The 19,274-nt window shown below is 33.4% G+C and overlaps 1 protein-coding gene and 1 long non-coding RNA gene across 5 annotated transcripts in view; one reads left to right on the top strand and one right to left on the bottom strand.

Annotated features, from left to right (window-relative positions):
* Positions 1–15,959, bottom strand: part of LOC118765013 — a 25,690-nt gene extending 9,731 nt beyond the window's left edge. The window contains exon 1 of the long non-coding RNA XR_005000856.1: positions 15,849–15,959. This is a non-coding gene — a long non-coding RNA (uncharacterized LOC118765013). The remainder of the gene's footprint in view (positions 1–15,848) is intronic.
* The window catches only part of LOC115215581 (inversin), a 408,281-nt gene continuing 398,160 nt past the window's right edge, over positions 9,154–19,274 (top strand). Inside the window, exon 1 of one of the 4 annotated variants that reach the window (XM_036506247.1) lies at positions 9,154–9,686. In XM_036506247.1, coding sequence (XP_036362140.1) covers positions 9,567–9,686 — 120 coding nt within the window. In that variant the 5' untranslated portion in view covers positions 9,154–9,566. Of the gene's footprint in view, positions 9,687–9,734; positions 9,765–19,274 lie in introns of those variants that run through there. The other 3 variants (XM_029784790.2, XM_029784800.2, XM_036506245.1) reach the window with 3 other exon arrangements.

Below are 19,274 nucleotides of genomic sequence, written 5' to 3'. Positions count from 1 at the left end.
AAATGATGATGATGATGATATATATATATATATATATATATATATATATATATATAATGTATGTATACATATACACATATATTATTTATACTATATATATGTTTATATAATATATATATATATATATATATATAATGTATGTATACATATACACATATATATTATTTATACTATATATATGTTTATATAATATATATATATATATATATATATATATATATATACCCATATATATATTATTTATATTATATACATGCTTATATACTATATAATATATATTATATACAGTTTTGTTTTCTATACAAAACTGTGCAACGAACAGGAAAGTGAAACTCTGAGTAACGGTTTTTGTGATATTTTTGCTACCTTTAATAAAGCATATTACTCTACCTCTGGTATTCAAGTACTATTTTTTCCACCTTGTTTCACATTTATGTGCTCACTCTGGTAAATATATATATATATATATATATATATATATATATATATATAACTAATGATGATGATGATAAGGAGGAGGTGTTTGTAATAGAATGTACTAATGCGAAAATTGATATCACAGGAAAACAAAAGTTTATTGAATAGAAATGCCTGTCTATTATGTTGGAGTTAAAATCATAAGGAAGTAATAATATTTGGTGGAGACAGTAGAAATTTTGAAATTGAATGAATAAAATACTTAATTTAACTACAGGTGAATAGTAATTATTGGTTGAACTCAGGGTGTTGACTGGTTGTTGTGTTGAAAGCTTTAATAACAAACTGGCTGATTGGAACTTGCCTGCTGACTGTTCCAAGTACTTTGCTTGCCATTTTTACATGTAAAAATGTTAGCTTCCAGGTGTGTTGTGCAATGCCAAGTAAATTGGTCTGAGAGGTTTTGACCTTTCAGTGGTATTCTATCCAAAAGGGTTCTATTCATTATATTCAAAAGACAGAGTGGGTCTTGCTGAATACTTCATTGGTTTCTTTGAAAGGCTTGGAAGAAATAGATTTCGATGAATGAAAGGAATATAAATATATATATACACATATATATAAACCTGTGAGTGGTTTTGCATTAATGGGTTTTACTAAATTATGTATTGCATTTAAAAAGCTAGGTGCTAATGGTTTTGCTAAAATTAGATTTTACTTTGTCAGCCTTGGATGCGTGTGCACGCACACACACACACATTATCTATCTTAGTGTCAAACTGTTATTATCTATCTACTTGTCATTATCTGTCTGTTTATATGCCCGTCCACTCATCTATTTATCTATCTATCTATCTGTCTGTCTGTCAGTCTGTCTCCCTATCTACCTATTCCTCCATCTCCATCCATTCATTCAGCCATCTGTTCATTCGTCCATGTATGTTCGTATGTATGAATCTGTCTATCTATCTTTCTATCTATCTATCTATCTATCTAGATGGAATATATGAGAATTTATTATTAATCACGACAATTGTTTCGACACGTCTAACATTGATCCCTCATGGGTGGGACACTCAACAGCTGGTTCAGGAGTATTTGGTGGTGCAGATATCTCTCATCGAGTGATAAATAGACACAACTCATTAAAATAACAGTTTTGCAATGTAATTTCTCACTTTGTAGGAAGAAAAGCAGCCAGACGGAGGAAATACCTTCATTTACATAGAAGATCAAAAATAAAATCACAGATGGATAAAAGAGAAACAAACATACAATACAGTGAGAAAAGTATTTAAAATAACTGTTAATAAATATGAATGTATAAATGCCCTCAAGCAAGCTGCATAGTGTGAGTACACTCGCTCATACAAGCATCCACGAAAATGTGAGCATATGCACACTTGAGGTTTGGTGCACTCACGATCACAAAGCGAGTTAACTATCTACTTGGTGTTTGTAAGAATGGGGAGGTTAAAAGTAAACTTAATTCATCCATACCTTTAAGTAAATTATGTTAACAGTTACTCAAAATTCATTCTCACTGCATTGTGCGAAAGTACATTTATATGCATATAGGCATCTCATGAGTCTTTCAGAAATTCTATTAATGATCTTCTCATTAGTCCACAAAATAGACAGGGATTCCTCAGAGCAGAGACAATATCTCTTGGAGATTATGTTGTATGGCTTCACTGTACCTCATTTTATCCTCCTTCAGTCGCCATACAAAATCAGCCAAAGATGTTGAATGTTTATTATTGTCTTAAAGCTGGCAACATGATTATGATAACAATTTTTAAATGAATCAGCCATCTTCCCAATGTAAACACTGTAAAAAGCCCTTCTCTTGTGTGCACAGTATATTTATGTGCAAGATTTATATGCATACAGAAATTCATCAATGGACATTTTGATTTTTCTCTGCATGAGCATTTATTGTATTTATTTGTATATAAGCAGTCCCAACTCCATTTAATGATGATGTTACTCTGTTAGCTGTATCATAAGTATTTCTACTTTTACAAATTGTCCATAATTAGAGTTTTTCATTGTAGTTTATAGCTCCTTTGTTAGTATTTAGATGCATATATTCGCTAGATCCAGTAGGTGAGTTATTGAACCTTTGTTGCATAAGCTGCTCAAAATTGGCAGAGTTAGCATAGGATACCTTCACAGTGTGCTGATTAAAAATAGCATGACACTGATTAGATTTATGAAAACATTTGTCCAAAGCAGCAAAAAAATTTTCCTGTGATCTTGGTTGAAACATGCGAACTGAAAATCGGATTGAACCAGAGGACATCCTGATTCCTATGTTGATTGTTACGCTTATTTGATTAAGTGGATTGGAACAATTTACAGTGTTACAAGCAGTTGGATTGTTATGTCGCATGTGTCTATGAGTTTTTGTTGGTAATTCATTGACATGACCAATTCTTCCAGGCCTGTATTCTCTATCTGAGTGAGTTCTCAAACCATGATGTTTTGATGGTGTACAATCTGTATTTTAATTGGAGGAATTACCAGTGTTGTGTGTGCCTTCTTCTTGTATATATTGAATTTTTTCATGGTACCCAGCCTTTGAATACTCTTCTATATTCAATCTCAATATACAAAGATAAACACTGTATTTAGAGTGTTTTTCCAGCTAAAACAGAAAATACAAGTCAAAATTAAACTTCACTCCAAATTAATAATTTTATTTCTGTTGTATTAATTCATTTATCAAACCAAACAGTGAACCCTATTACACAATTATAAGCAAGTGCCTGGAACACTAGCAGAAATTACAATTAAAGGAATACCAAGCTATCTACCTACCTGCTTCCTTACATACCAACCTACCTATCTACCAACCTACTCACCCTAGTCGCCCACCCAACTACCTACCTACCTGCCCACTTATCCAACCATCTATATGGCAGGCTTATTCCACCCTTAGTTTAAGCACTACTGCATGGTTACTGAGTGCCATTCTGTTGCCCGCATTTATGTTTTTTCTCATTATTTTAAAATTGTGCCAAGCGCAGCTATCTTATTTATCTATAGAGATTCAATAAAATATATACTAGACATGTAGTGGAATCAGTTTAACTGGCTATACTCCTCCTCCTCCTTATTTAGATTAGTGGCATTATATTGATATGAGAAATCAATATTAATAGTTAAGAATGGGTGGCAGAATGGTAAATTTAAGTCTTTTGGGTTTTATTTATAGTTCTTAATGCTGCAAGGACAACTTGATATCTTGATGTTCTGTTTCCTGCTGGAGCAACCTTGGTTCATGATTTCTTTCATCCTTTCTCTCAGTCAGTCTTTAGATGTTCTGGAAACAGTATTGCTCTTCCTCTTTTGAATAAGCCATAACAATAAATTATAAAAATAAAGTAAAATTTATTAGTTAGAAGTTGAGCAGTAGTATCAGTAGAAACGATACATTATTAAAATGCTTCATATTTTTTTTCTCCTCTTAGTGTTTTAATTAAAAATTGTACTAAGCTCAACTTTCTTCTTTATATATCAGGCTTCAATAAAAAAAATATACTGGACATGTGGTAGGATCAGTTTAATTGGCTATACTCCTCCTCTTTAGATTAGTGGCATTATACTGATATGAGAAATCAATATTAATAGTTAAGAATGGTTGCTAGATTGGCTGACTTAAGTGCCAGACAAAATGATTTGTGGTTTATATTTATAGTTCTTAATGCATTGGGTTAAAATTCTGTCAAAGTCCAATTTGATTTACATTCTCTATGTTTGATAAAATAAAATACCAGTCAAGTACTGGGGTCTGCTTATAGAACTATTTCCTCTCCCCAAATCTGTAGCCTTGTACTAATGACTGAAATAACTATATTTAGTTGTATTTCTCCATGGCCTCAATCCAATTCCCTTTATGAACTAACATTGCCTTTCATTCTTCAAGGGTAGTACCAGTAACTCAGTAAGCCAATTGAATCAGCTGTACCAACCTCAGTAAAATCTGGCAGTGTGCCTAATCAAAGGAAATCAATAGTAATTGGTAGGCTATTAGGTATTAAAAATGTATGCATTCATGAAAGAAATGATACCAATAAAGAGTAGAATTTTTCGCTGAATGAATGCCTTTTTGTTCTTTGGAACAGCAAAAAGTAAAATGTTTGTATTATTCTGCATTAAATATGTCAATATATGATTATGTGTGAGTGTGCACATTCACGTGGTCTGATTACCATTGCATAACTATGACTATAGTTTACAGTTAAGTCTTCTTCGTTGTATAGTCATTCAAAGGAGGATATTCAGAGGTGCATTCCCCAAACCTTCTTCAGACTTATAGCAGTGTATAAGCTCAGCATTTCAGGCAAAAAAGAGAAAAACATTTATCAATTATACAATGCTTTCACTGCATAGTGATAAACTCTACCATTTGATAGTATTTATTATTTATAGTTAGGTAGACTGGGCCTTTGATGGTTGAGTGTTTTGGACACAATACAGCATTAGTAATAGCATATGAACTACCAACTATATCTGAATATCTGTGATGAGTTATTGCTAATGCAATCTGGTATTTCTCTTTGCTACACTATATTTCTATCTTTCAATTTATTGATTGCATGCACCTTATTCCTTCATATGCACATACTTCTCTTGGTTCAAATTGATCCCATAAACTCTATTTCTGATACTAGCTAAAGCCATTAGACCACAGTTACACTAGTTACAAGTACAAAGTTGCAATCTTATTGGTCCAATTCTAAAAAAGAATTTCAAACCAACTAACTGTGACTATAGGTTTCTGTCCCAGAGGAATAAATTTTAATCATAATAAAACAAACCATTTAACAATAAATATTGTGTAAATATTTTATTGTAACTTGTAGGACTGTTTCAAATATATTATCTTCGTATATTAAAAAACTTAATCCTAATGACAGCTAAGATAATTCTTATTGAAATATAACATTAATAAACACATTAAGTACACCAATAATTTTTCTTATTTATTATTCTCTAAAAACATATATGTAGTAAACTTAATACCTCTGTAAACCATAAAGTCTATAACAAGCCCACAGGGAAGCTTATCAAAATTACTTCTTTTTTTACTAGCTTTACCACCAAAGCAACAGTACCCCCACTCTCTCATTCTCTTCTATACTCACATGAAGAGAAGGGACCCAAAACGTTACATTCTTCCCTTTTCGCAGCAATTGAACTATAGTTTAGTTGTTGCTGCTGCAGACCATTACCAGTCTCCTTGGATTCTCGATTTTACCCCACTCCTATTGTATCATTCTAAATTTTTCTGCTTTCATTCTCCTTCAGAACCACATTTTCTAGACCCATATGTCAACCATTCACCACAATCAATTATCAACCAGTAACTTTAATCATACACAATTTAAGAGATTAAACATTGACCTATGTGGTTTTTATAATGTGTATGAGTATGTATACATATTTTCATGCATCATCATCATCATCATCACTTTTGTCATCATTGTCATTGTCACCACCAGTGTTGCTGTCATCATTGTCAGTAACGTTATAATCATTTTTATGTTCCCTTTCCATGTTAATATGGATCAAATGGGCCTCAGAGGATCACATCTTGCTTCAGTGTCTCAATTTTGGCATGGTTTCTATGGTTAGCTGCCCTTCCCAACACCAATCACTTCACAGAGTGTACAGGGTGCCTTTTTTATTTTCCATATGCACCAGCACTTGTGTAGTTAGTTGTCTTGTAATTCCCAAGAGTAAAGAGTCCCCTTGCCTAAGAGGGAGAAACATACATACATAAATAAATTTTTTAAATTCTAGGATTTAAGAGAATCGGTTATTTAAATAGTGAAAGCACCAGGATAGAGTCGGTGATAGCACTAACGTGTACAATATATAAGAACAAAAATGTACTCACTAAAGCAAACACAGATTTGTTCTCCTGTTTTGTATACATTCACAAGTGCCTTACTAAATCTTACATGAGTCATCTCTGACCAAATTTGGGTTGGCTGAGTCATCTGGTACAGTGTACTTGTTGCTGAGAAGTTCTAATTCTGAATTCTTACAAGTATTCACCTGTTGAAAATGCATTTTTTGCATGATGCAACACTTCTATTCATCAATAAAAAAGCATGTCTGAAAGAGCTGTAGTGAACTGCAATTCATTTGTTATTATACATACATATATACATACCTGCATGTATATATATATATATATATATATATATATTATATATATATATATATATATACATATATATATACCTGTGTGTATACATATAGTATGGGTAGGATGGTTTCACAAGAGCCAGCCAGGCAAAAGACTGCACCAGACTTCTGTGACTGTTTTGGCAGGATTTTTAAAGCTGGATGCCCTTCCAAACACCAACCACTCAGCAGAGTGGACTTGGTGCTTTTTACCAAACACAGGCAAGGTCAGTTTTGGCAAGATTTTTACAGCAGGATGCCCTTCTGAACACCAACCACTTTACAGTGTGGACTGGGTACTTTTAAGTGGCACCTGCACTGACAGAGTCATTAAGTACTTGCAAGACAAAAAAACCCTTTAAGTGGGGAGGGGGGCATTGGAGGAGGTGATCTTGAGCTGGATGATGAAAGGTTATAGTGAGACAGAAACAGCTGTCTTGCTGTAGAGGAAAAACAAAGTTACCTGGCGAGAGAGAGAGAGAGAGAGAGAGAGAAGAGAGAGAGAGAGAGAGAGAGAGAGAGAGAGAGAGAGAGAGAGAGAGACTCTCTTGACACTGCTTTGTCTCCATTCAGTTTGACTACCGCTTTATAGATTGTGCTGTGTACATATTTTTGTAGCACCAGCACTAGTGACATGGTCTTGTAGCTCACAAGACCAAAGTAATCCCATGCCAGGAAAGGAGAATAGTAGAGAGAGAGAGAGTGAGGTAGACAGACAGACAATAATGGCTTCAGATGAGGCATCAAGAAAAATTACAATATGAACAGGAAGACAGATTTATTGCTAAGAGAGGTGGCAATGGGAAGAGAAACAGGTGAGACAGTGTTGAGGGGAGGGAGTAATGGAAGGAGTACATAAAAGGAGAAAGGACAGAGCAGTTTCAAGAGTTGGTGAGAAAGAGAGAGGGGCAGAGTGGTAAGGATGATGGGATATGGCCAGTGCTTTAAGAGTAATTGTTGGAAGATTGCATGAGACAGAGATAAAGATGAAGTGGAAGAGAGGTGGAATGTTCTGGAGTTGAGCAAGAAAGAGATGAGATGGTGAGTCAGCAAGAGATAGAGCTTTTAGGGACAGCAGATGGATAGAATGAGAACAGTAAAAAGAAATTGAAGTGTATTATAGAGAAGGTTGGATCAGAGAATGAATGCAGACACTATCCATTTTTAGTATTTAGTATTTCTATCATGCTTGCACAGGATAAAAAAAAAAAATATTTATGAATTTATTGTATACAATGCTCAGGTGCACTACAACATCAGAAAAAGTAACCAAAATTGCTCCAGTATGTTGCCATTTGTCATATTCCTTCTTCATCTCTTTTGTGAGTTTAGCATCAAGAGAGTGGTTTTCTCACTTTCTATACACAAGAGAAAAACAACTTAAAACTCATAATAAAGTATATACATTGTTTTAATTATCCTGATGTAAAGCGAAATAAATCATGTATGAAGGTATGTATGAAACTCTAGACCTTTAGAGTAACTTAGGCGGGTTTTACAACTAAATAATAAATATATATGCTCTGTTCTGCATATTAAGTCCTATTTCTCCAAACCTCTGTGTGTGTGTGTGTGTGTGTGTGTGTATGTGATGTGGTGTGTGTGTGTATGTGATGTGGTGTGTGTGTGTGTGTGTGGTTGTGTGGCGAAAAAGCTTGCTTTCCAATCATGTGGCCTTGAGTTCACTCCTATGATGCTACACCATGGGCAAATATCTTCCACTATAGCCCCAAGCCGACCAAAGTTTTGTGAGTAGATTTGGTATATCGTATTTTTTTATATATGTATGTGTATGTGGGTGGGTGTGCGCGCGTGAGTGTGTATGTGTGTGCCCTCGTCTAGACATCATTTGATGGTTTTAAGCAATCATCATCATCATCATCATATATGTGATATTCGTTTCCAGTCTTCTATGGAAAGCATGTCTGGCCATGGGAAAATATCACCTAACTTGGAAATAGATGAGGGCCAGTGACAAGAAGGGCACCTGGCTGTCAAACATTTGTTTCAACAAGTTCTGTCTGACCCATGCAAGCATGGAAAAGTAGACGTTAAATGATGATGATGTATCACAATACAGTAACCCCTAGCCATATCGCGGTTTATTATTTAAGCTTACGTTCATTCCTCTGTGGTGTTGTTTTGCATTTATGATAAAATAAATATATACAAATTATAAAAATAATAAGAAAAAATATACAGTACAATACTGTTTCTACTTCGCGGATTTTCATCTATCGCGGGGGTTTTGGAACATAACACTCGCGATAATCGAGGGATTACTGTACTTTAGAGCATTTTTTATATGAAACTATAAAGAAATAAATCCGGGTTTGATACGGATTAGAGGGATTCACGAATAATGAGAGTTTCGTTAACACAGAAAAAATACTGAAAACCTTAATCATGTCAGAAAATGGAATGGCCCCAAACTCAGTTTTTATGCCCTTCATGGTGCCTTAAATTTGGGTTCCCGAAGGGAAGTAACTCGATTCTACAGGTTCTTGAAGTACGTGTTGTCTTCCCTGTTTGTTACACTTGTACTTTTTATAACTTGCTTTTTAATTACAATATTATTTTTAAACATAATATTGCACAGATTCTACACACATAAATAGTAATAAATAAAGAAATGGGTACTAATGTCATTTTTACCAAAGTAATTATATTCAATTACCAAACCTTCTTAAAGCAAGGAATTTCGTGATAGCTTCCAAACTTTTTGAAACTTAGAAAGTTCTCGACACAACTATGATATGGCGGAGATTCCTTGCTGACATTTATATTCCATTTATTTTTACTTTGGAGCTGTGAAGAAAGATATGTTTACTTGACTTTTTCTTCGCTTTTCTCATTTAGTTTCTCGCTTAACATTTATCGAAGAATATTTCAGTCAATGTTATCTCAAATTCTACAAAAATTTCTATCAACCTAAGAAGAAAAAAAAAATGTACAATTGGGATAAAACGGATGAAAGTTTGGTCAATCAAATGTGTTTTTGTTGTATATCTCCAAGATTCGTTCCTGCAACATTTTCAACTTTCCAGTCTGCAGAAGAAACAAAACCAGTGAGTTATTTACGCTTCTTATAGAAACATTATAACTTCTAGCAAGTAAATGATTAAATAACGATGATAATAAGAGAAGTAATTATGTTTTCATTTATTACATTACATTATGTTTAACAATAACAATTATAATTGTTTTATAAAGTTAATTTCAGACCATTATAGTAAGTTTATGATTCATTAAATAACTCATTTCAAAATCCCCCTTGGTTAATAAAAACGAAATACCAATTTAAAATACAGGAAGTTTTATTTTTCAAAGAACAGGAACCAACTTGTTGGATATAATCTTATAGCGAGACAATTCCTATATAGTGTTGTTTTGTATTACAGACGTTTATCTTACAGTTATTTCAATGTATAATGAAATGTATAATGCCTGAATTCTAAATGAAAGAATATTCTTGCTGTGTTTCAGAGCAGAAATTCTTCCTAGATCTCAAAACAGATTCATGATCTCGATCTTCCGATGACAGTGTATGCATGATGACGTGTCTGGACATGTAGTTATTCGATTAGTTCAAAGCTATCAATAAGAACAAAGAAAAGAAGAAAAAAATAATTAAAAGTGTCTCGTGTATCTGTGTGTTAAATTGTATATGTGCACATGTGTGTCCAAAACACATCAAAGAGATTGTGAGGGTGTGTGTGTGTAATTTCGTTATTATCATTCACTAAAGCGTATCTCCGATCGATATATCGGCTCGATGAAACATTAATATGAAGTTAATCCTCCCTAAAGTGTTATGATATTGTATTTTACTCTTTATTTATTCAGTGTGGGTAGATATTTAAAATAAGTTAACGGTTTATTATAATTGTTGTGGTTGTTATATTTTTATGATGGGCCTTCTGCCAATTTTAGAAATCGTTATTTCTTCTGGTCCCCGTCATCAGAAACAGCAAATTATTAGTAAAAATCATATCGGTCTGTCTCTAACGATCAATAATTGTTCTGTTGTGAGTTTTCTAAAACTGTTTCTGTTGGGTAAATCGGCAAACAGCAGATATTCTCGTTATCAATGCAGATATCGACCTCACAGGCTTTCAAATAACATATCAAACATTCCGTTTGGTTTACTTAATGTATTTATTTCACTTTCGTTTCTCACCCACAACCATACCTCGAATAAGTTGTCGATCTTATTTAACAATAGATATTGACAGCGCGGTTTATTTCCTGTTTATTTTATTTTCTTCTAAGTTATCAAAAGTTATTATCAAGAGAGATATCGCATAAACCACCTTCCCCACCTCTACCAATGATTGAATCTCTATACATCAGTTCTGACAAGATAGTTCTTCATTTAACTAAGCTGGTTTGCACCAGTATATTATTCTAATAAACATAATCAGGATTAAGTGAGGAGCTTATTGAATTTTGATTTCTTACGACACCAAAAGCCGAACGCTTGCTGTTTTCTTTTCTCGGTTAATGAATGTTAGACTGGCTCCTTACAGGCAACTCTCCATGTTAACATAAATCCTCTGACTACTACCAGATTGTTGAAAGATGTTATTGATTAAAATCTTTTTATTTAAGATATGAAGCAACACATATGTTATCGTTTAAGATTTTATTCATTTTCCATTTCCAGAAATTTAGTTTACGAGTTTATGTTCATATTTTTCTCTCTTAATACACTGAAATTATTTGAGAACCGCTATCCCCTCCCATAAGGAAGCACTTTTGAAGCTATTCATAGTTTGATTAGGGCAAACAAAATAAGAGCGCATTCATCCGGGAAAATAGGCGAGAGTCAGTGCTGAAATATGACTCCTGTTTCGCTTCGCTATTGTATCTACATGTTTAAGAACTGTCAATAATTCAAGCCTAGGTAGGAGGTTTTTCAGTGGTCACTGAACCTGCTAGAAATAGCAGAAACTCTCCCTCAAATCACCTTCTACTTTTTTAAACGACACAGGACACATTAGATAATAGTAGTCCTACATATATCATTTCTGAAAAGTAAAAATAGGTGGTCACGATTGGGACGCTTTTGATCGTAAGTCAGCTCGACTACGACAATCAATAAGGGATTAGGATGGGGTTTTACTTACAAATGTTTCCGCTTAACTATATGTCGCATAATTGCATAATTCGGTTAATTGTATAATTCTTCAACCACTGAGAGTAAAATTGATCGGTTAATTGCATATGCAAATACTATCTATTTCGGTAAATCGCTGAATATTTTTTTTCTTATTTAGAGTGAAATAACTGACGAAACGTAGCATAAAATTGAACATTTCATTTGATATGAATTAACCGATTCTGGGAATTTCCGTTTTCATGCTGAGTTAAAATGACAGTAGTCAGTACTTCGTGTTTACAAACAACTAATGTCAAGTAATTCTTGTAATTTAAAATTATCGAATTATCGGTTGTATTGCAGACTGTGAAAATAACGAAAGTAATGTGTATCCACGAATAAAAAACATTTGCATTACGTTTTTTCTTTATAATTTTTAACTGTTGTTGCTTAAATTTTTAAGGATGAAAATGTTACAAATACAAATAAAATAAAATTATGTACCGCGCCGTCATTTGAACTGAAAATTAAAAAAATATCACTACGCACATTACTTTCATTATACAAAGTGAAAGAGTAATATACTTATGTTTTCGTTATTAAATACGCGTGTGAATTCAAATTTGTTGAGATCAGCTTTGCCTTTTATCCTTCCGGGGTCGAAAAATAAAGTACCGGTCAACAACTGTAGTCGATTTGATCGACTGAAACCAATTTTCAAATTTCTGGTGCCTAAGTTAGAAATTATTATGGGCGGTAGATTGACTGGATCGTTAGAGCGTCGAATAAAATGCTTTGGGTTCAAATCCTGCCGAGGTCAATTTTTACCTTTCATCTCGCCAACGTCGATTATATTCGATTACTCTTTTCCTCCAAAATTTCAGACCATGTTAAAAACAATGATTGTTTTCATTAATTTTGTCAATGTATTCTACAATAAACCCGAACTTCATATTCTATGTAATTTTATTGTATTTTTAATTATGCAGACATTTTGCAATGAATACATCTTCACTCTAAATAAAATTTACAGATAGAGAGTTTCGAAAGAAGAGGTGAATAGACGTGATTTTGTTTTCATTATCAACTATATAAACATGTGAGTGGCCCTATTTAGTTTTGTGGCTATTGTTCTCATTGAGATATTCAGTGTATGAACATCATTGTTAGAATGCATGAATTTAGTTAAGTTTGGGTGATTGAAGAATATCAAAGGGAATTGTAAAACATCATAAGGGATAATAAGTTAAACGATTGTCATACTGATACAGATTAATTAAAAATTTGCTCGAACTGCGTGGGACATAAGTATATTATGTGTACACAAAATGTTTTCATCATCATCATCGTTTAACATTACACGTCCATGTTGGCATGAATTGAACAATTTGACAGGATCTGAGCCAGTTAAGTTTCAGTATCTGCTTTGACACAGTTTCTACTGCTGAATGCCCTTCCTAATGCCAACCACTTTGCAGAGTGTACTAGTTGTTCTTTCCCCTGGCACCAGCACTAGTGAGGTCATCATCTGACTTGCAAGACTTCATAAGTAACCTTGACTGAATGAGTGGGAGGATAGTAGAAAGGAAGAGGTTTTATACTATAAATATTGGTTTCAAATTTTGGCACAAGGCCAGCAAGTTCAGGGGAGGGAGTAAGTCAATTAAGTCGACCATAGTACTCAACTGCTACTTCTTTTATTGACCTCAAAAGGATGGAAGGCAAAGTCAACCTTGGTGGCATTTAAACTCAGAATGAAAAGCTGGCTGAAATGTCACTAACCATTTCTGTCCTGTGTGCTCACTTCATTAAGGTTTTATACTTTATTGAAGGTTAATATATAGTTTAATTCCCGGTCACCAAAAAGAAAACACAGTCTAATAGGTGAAAAAAAAATGCATAGAAAACGAATATGAAACAAAAGTTTGCACAAACGAACGGTGGGGTGGTGAGAGGACTTTTGGAAAAATCGCAAGATCCGATTTTGCCCTCATAACTTTCAGGAAAATGGATATATATTAATGAAATTTTATAAAAATACTATTCAAATGGCATAGATAACGATTATAAAGAAATTTGTGGGGAAAAAGTTTTTTAAAGGGGTTGTCAGAGGATTTTTGAAAATTCTATGGACCATTTTCTTCCCTCATAACTTTCAGGATTTAGTTTAGCACCCGGCCACCAAAATGAAAACAACCCAGTCTACCAGGTGTAAAAAAAATGTGTAGAAAATGAAAATGAAAAATAAGTGGGGAGAGGACTTTCGGAAAATTCACACGATCTGATTTTTTCCTTCATAATTTCCAGGAAAATATATATCTTTTATTGAAATTTTACAGAAACACGTTTCAAACAGCATAGATTATGATGATAAAGAAATTTGTGGGGAAAATATTTTTTGAAGAGGTGGGGAGAGAACTGTGGGAAAATTCACACGGTCTGTTTTTTCCTTTATCATTGTAATCTATGCTGTTCGAAAGGCCATGGAGAGCTTTACTTGAAATCTACTCTTCATTTCAATTTTGATATTGTCACATTTGCAAACTAGTGCTCGAGAATGGAGAATTTCAATATTTGTGAAAATTCTAATTTTGATTACTACGAATGCATCAGCACTTTTCATTGTAATGATCAAAAGTCAGCTGAGTTCCTTCATTCGCACGGAGTATTACCAAACAGTGATATGCCGACATTGAAACAATGATAGGAAAATGTCACACTCTGACAATTTTGAAGATAGTACACAGAAACATACACACACAAAACATTGAACCTCTTTGGAAAGACAGAAGAATCGATCCAAAAGCCAGGAATTCGATCAAAATCTTGCAAGATATTTATTTATAAGTTCTCAACATGAAGGAAGTCTGTTGCACAAGTTCTTCATAGAGGCAGCCAAATTATACCTTCCTCTCTTGAATTGTTTCTTGCACAAATTTTTGTTTTCATATTCGTTTTCTACACATTTTTTTACACCGAGTAGACTGGTTTTTTTTTTTTATGTTTTGGTGATTAGATGCTAAACTAGATCCTGAAATTTAGGAGAAAAAAATTGAATCTTGTGAATTTTCCGAAAACCTCTCCCCACCCCTTTGGAAAACATTTTCCCCACAAATTTCTTTATAATCATAAACTATGCCATTTGAATGGTATTTCTATAAAATTTCATCAATATATATCCATTTTCCTGAAAGTTATGAGGGAAAAATTGGATCTTGTGAATTTTCCGAAAGTCCTCTCCCTACCCCAAGTTTGCGCAAACTTTTGTTTTCACATTCGTTTTTAATACATTTTTTTAACACCTATTAGACTGCTTTTTTTTTTTTTGGTTTTGGTAACCAGGAGTTAAACTATATATTAACCATATTGAGAGGGAAAAGAATGATTGAAGGACAGGAAGGATTTTCATACTGTTGAGGAGAAACATGGCTACCCCACATTATATAAGTGCATGTGAGAGTAATTGCAATGGTGCTATAAAGAGAGAATTCTTTTGTTGTAAGTTATATCCTTGATTGTGCTGTTCTTTTGGTATCTGGCAATTTATCAATAGAGCATATAAAGATTTATGAATATTCAATGTTATTTTCTAACTATATTTTTCAACCGATTGCTTTTGAAACAATTGATGTTTGCATCCCTTTAACAGAATCATCATTTTCATCTTGCATTGGTTTGAAACTTGTGAAGACTAATGGGAAACAGTAAGAAAGCTCATGGCTCCAAGAAAGAAATATAATCAATCCAAATATGCCTTACAACCAATAATACAAAGTAATGTCATCCATCAGAGTACGACTCAAAGTTAATCAGCTTACAATGATAGTTGACTGTCATGAGTGCCGTCAATCTTATCATTGCAAGTGTTTGGAAATGACTTGACAACAAACTGAGGTTTAATGAATTGGATGATCAGAAAACACTTACTAATCATCTCAATTTAATGACTGCTTTGTCATTGGAGGAGTGTTTTTCAATTCCTGTAACATTTGAAGCAAACAAAATACCATATTTTTTTTTAATTCCAAAAGGTACTTCACTCAATCACTTATCAAACTGTTAAATGGTGTTTGCTTTTTAAGTCTGATGTTTGACTGGCAATAGCTACTGGCTTTTCCATTGTGCAAACCAGTGGTTCTCAACCTTTTCCAGCCATTTTTGATGTAAGCTAATTGATAATCGCCCACTAAAAAATGATAACAAATATTAAATATAATGTAATTACAACTAATCAACACTAAAAAAATGCTAAAGAAAAATAAATTAAAATAAAACTTTATTCTGAATTTAAATGTAGAAAAAGACTAAGTAGTGTGAGCCCCGAGATTTGTGATGTTCTGCTAAAAATTCAATGTCAGGCTTAATGCCACTCAAACAGATATGAATACCTCCATGTGAATTAATGTCAAATCTGTTTCTTTCCTTCTGCAAAATGATTGACAGTACTAAATCCAGTTTCGATGAGATATGATGCCAGGAAACAAAAGGATTTTCCACATTTGTGACCACAAATTTGGATATAGTGATTTTACAGAGTCTGATTGCCAAAATTTAGACAATCTTTCTTTTTTGAACTTAATTTGAAATTCATCATTACATTTCATCTCGATGACTTCCTCCTGAATATTTTCAGGTGCACTGTAAGGATCACAATTAAATGGGTCAATCATCCATGGCTGAATAGTGAAGCTAAATAAATCGGAAAATCTGGTTTCTAAATCATTTTCAAGGCAGACAGATGGTCACAATAAATACAATGTCATTTTCACATAAGTTGATTTCCTCTAGTTTGGGCATATTATGAAACTGCCTTAGTTTTAAATTAACATGAAAAAGATTGAGTTTTTCAACAAAAGCTCTCATCACCTGTTTACAGTCTATCAGTGTTATCATTTTTCCCTGCAGCAGAAGAGAGACCTTATTCAGCTAACGGAAAATCCAATTAAGATAGTGTATGTTCTTTTTTTGAGCTTGAATTTTGGCAGCTAAGTCTGAGTGTCCTTCTGTTTGTAAGAACACAACCATTATATTAAATAAGTTTACTAATCTTTCCAAGCAGTTGCCTTTGGATAGCCAACAGATATCAGTATGCAAAAGAAGTCTTATATATTGTTCGTCAGCATTGACACAAAATTTTCAAAAAAGACGGTCACATATACTGTTAGATTTAATTTTGCTTATTGCTTTTGTAACAGTGTTCAATGACTGATTCAGAATAGGGCTTATATTTTTGGCCATGTGTTTATGCCTCTGTTGCACACAGTGTATAACTAGAATTTCGGGGCACAACATTTTTAAATGAGAAATAAATCCTTTGTGTCTCCCAACCATAGACGTTGCACCATCAGTAGCACATGAAACTAAATTTTCATAATATGGAATTTCTTTTTCTTCAAAAATCATTTTCACTGCAGAAAATATAGAAGCATCCATTACGTCAGTCTCCAACAGTTTTACAAATAATAAATCTTGTAATACACAATTTCTATCAAAGTATCATACATATCCCATTAAAAGGGCCTTATTGTCAATAACTGTACTTTCGTCAATTTGAACAGAAAAATTTGTTCTTTTTCAATCTTTGAATTGGCACGTCTTTGATATGACCTGACATTTCACCAATTCTCCCATGGATAGAATCATTACTCAAAGGTAGAACTTTAACGATAAATGAAGGATTTTGAGTCATAACTTCTGATATTACTGCTTCTACTGCAGACACAAGAATCTTTTCAGCTACTGTGTGTGCATTACCTGATTTTGAAATAATTTCTGCAATTTTGTCGGAAGCAATCACTCTACCATAATTTATTTTTGTCTGTTTCTTAAATAATGATTTAACAGTACTCCGATTTTCAAAATCAGTCTTCAGTCCCCGGTTGAGAACCACTAGTGTAAACTATGTGCGTCCACTGAACTGAGAACTCAATTTTTGGACTTCATCTTTTTATCAGATATCTTAACAGAGAAAGTTGGCATTGATCTCTTGTCCTCATATTATTCATAAAATTCTTGACGAGTCCTAGATCTGCTTCATTTGGAGCTAATTTGTTTGGTTTTGTTAAACCAAATGGTAGCTTACAACTATTGCATCTAGTTGTTTTTATCACCAACTTTCATCAAAGACTATTTTGAAACCACCTGTGAAGGATCTTTCTCATTAATTGTTGCCTATTCAGTTGGGTGTCATTATGCTTCCTAGATGTGAGACATCTCTGCATACTGTCAGTACTTATCTGAACTGTGAACACAATAACTCTAAAGTTGTTCTCAAGTTCAACATCTCGAATGCTCTTTGATCAATCATGACAAATTGCTCATCACTAATGAAGACTCTCCCAAATGTGTAACAGTTCATCTGGTGTTGTTATCATTTGTCATTTGAACTGAATCAGTTATTTCCTCAGTCAGTGATTCAACGGATAGATCTGTTTGACAATCAATAATGCTACTATAAGTGTGTTAGCTGAGTTGAATGTTTTGTTAGCTTGATGATGTTTGTAATTATGGTAATCTAGTCCAAGTGCAGAACTTTGCTGAATGACTTATGAAAGAACTAATGTGAACTTATTTTAGATGAGCACAGAAGTGTAGTGGACAAGTTCAGGTGATATATTCCATCAATTATTGAGTCTCAACTGCTATACTGGTTGCTCTTTGGAGCACCATTAACTAACTCTTTCATGTCAACAGCTATCTCAGCAATGTTACAAAATTTGCATACTCTTAATAATATTGATTATATTGATATCTATCAATGCCTGTTGCTACCAAAACTGATTTGTTGTTTAAGAAACAGTCCAGCTTTTCAATTTGTTAATCTTTTAACTAATCTTGGGCCACTTGTCATGCAAAATGTCAGGAACTTAACTTGGCCAAACCACTTTACCACCAAGTAATGGTGGTCTGAATTCCTGCTGCTACAGAACTCTTTCAGTGCCTTGATTTTTTGCCCTTAGAAAATCACATTCTCTTCTTGTATTAACAAATTTTCTTGTTCCTTTAGGGAAGTAGAAGTGTTTTTAGTAAAGCAGGCAAGTTTGAACAGTGGGGTACCTTCAGCTAGAACATTATAATGAGGGTGAGATACTACTTTGATAAGAACTAACTTTAACATTTTGTTAATGAATTGTAATCACCGCACTTGTGCCTGTATATTAGTTACACAAAGTAAACATTCAGCTTTGTGGATCAATGCCCCACCAATTGCTAACAATAACAATTTACTGACTAGTGATGAATTATGATGTCATTGTGAGTCAGAATGTTTATATTTGTGCTCTATGCAAATGATGCAGAAAATCCATGAATTACTTGGGATTACATAGACTTCTCTGCCACTTAAATGTTGGTAAGTTTACAAGACACTAGGAGATCAACAGGATAGTAAGCAAACATTTGATTAATCAATATTCTATGTTCTGGAACAGTTGTTATTTTTTTTTTATCCTCATGGCAAAAGATTAGACAGTATGATTTCATAGAGGATGGTATTCACTTTGAGATACCATTGTGGTAGATTCTTTTGCTGTAAGTCATATTCTTGATTATGCTG

This window comes from Octopus sinensis, linkage group LG1 (genome assembly GCF_006345805.1).
Source record: "Octopus sinensis linkage group LG1, ASM634580v1, whole genome shotgun sequence".
NCBI classification, from domain to species: Eukaryota; Metazoa; Mollusca; class Cephalopoda; order Octopoda; family Octopodidae; genus Octopus; species Octopus sinensis.
Note: the sequence above shows the minus strand (reverse complement) of the source record. Positions and strands in the feature narration are given on the sequence as shown.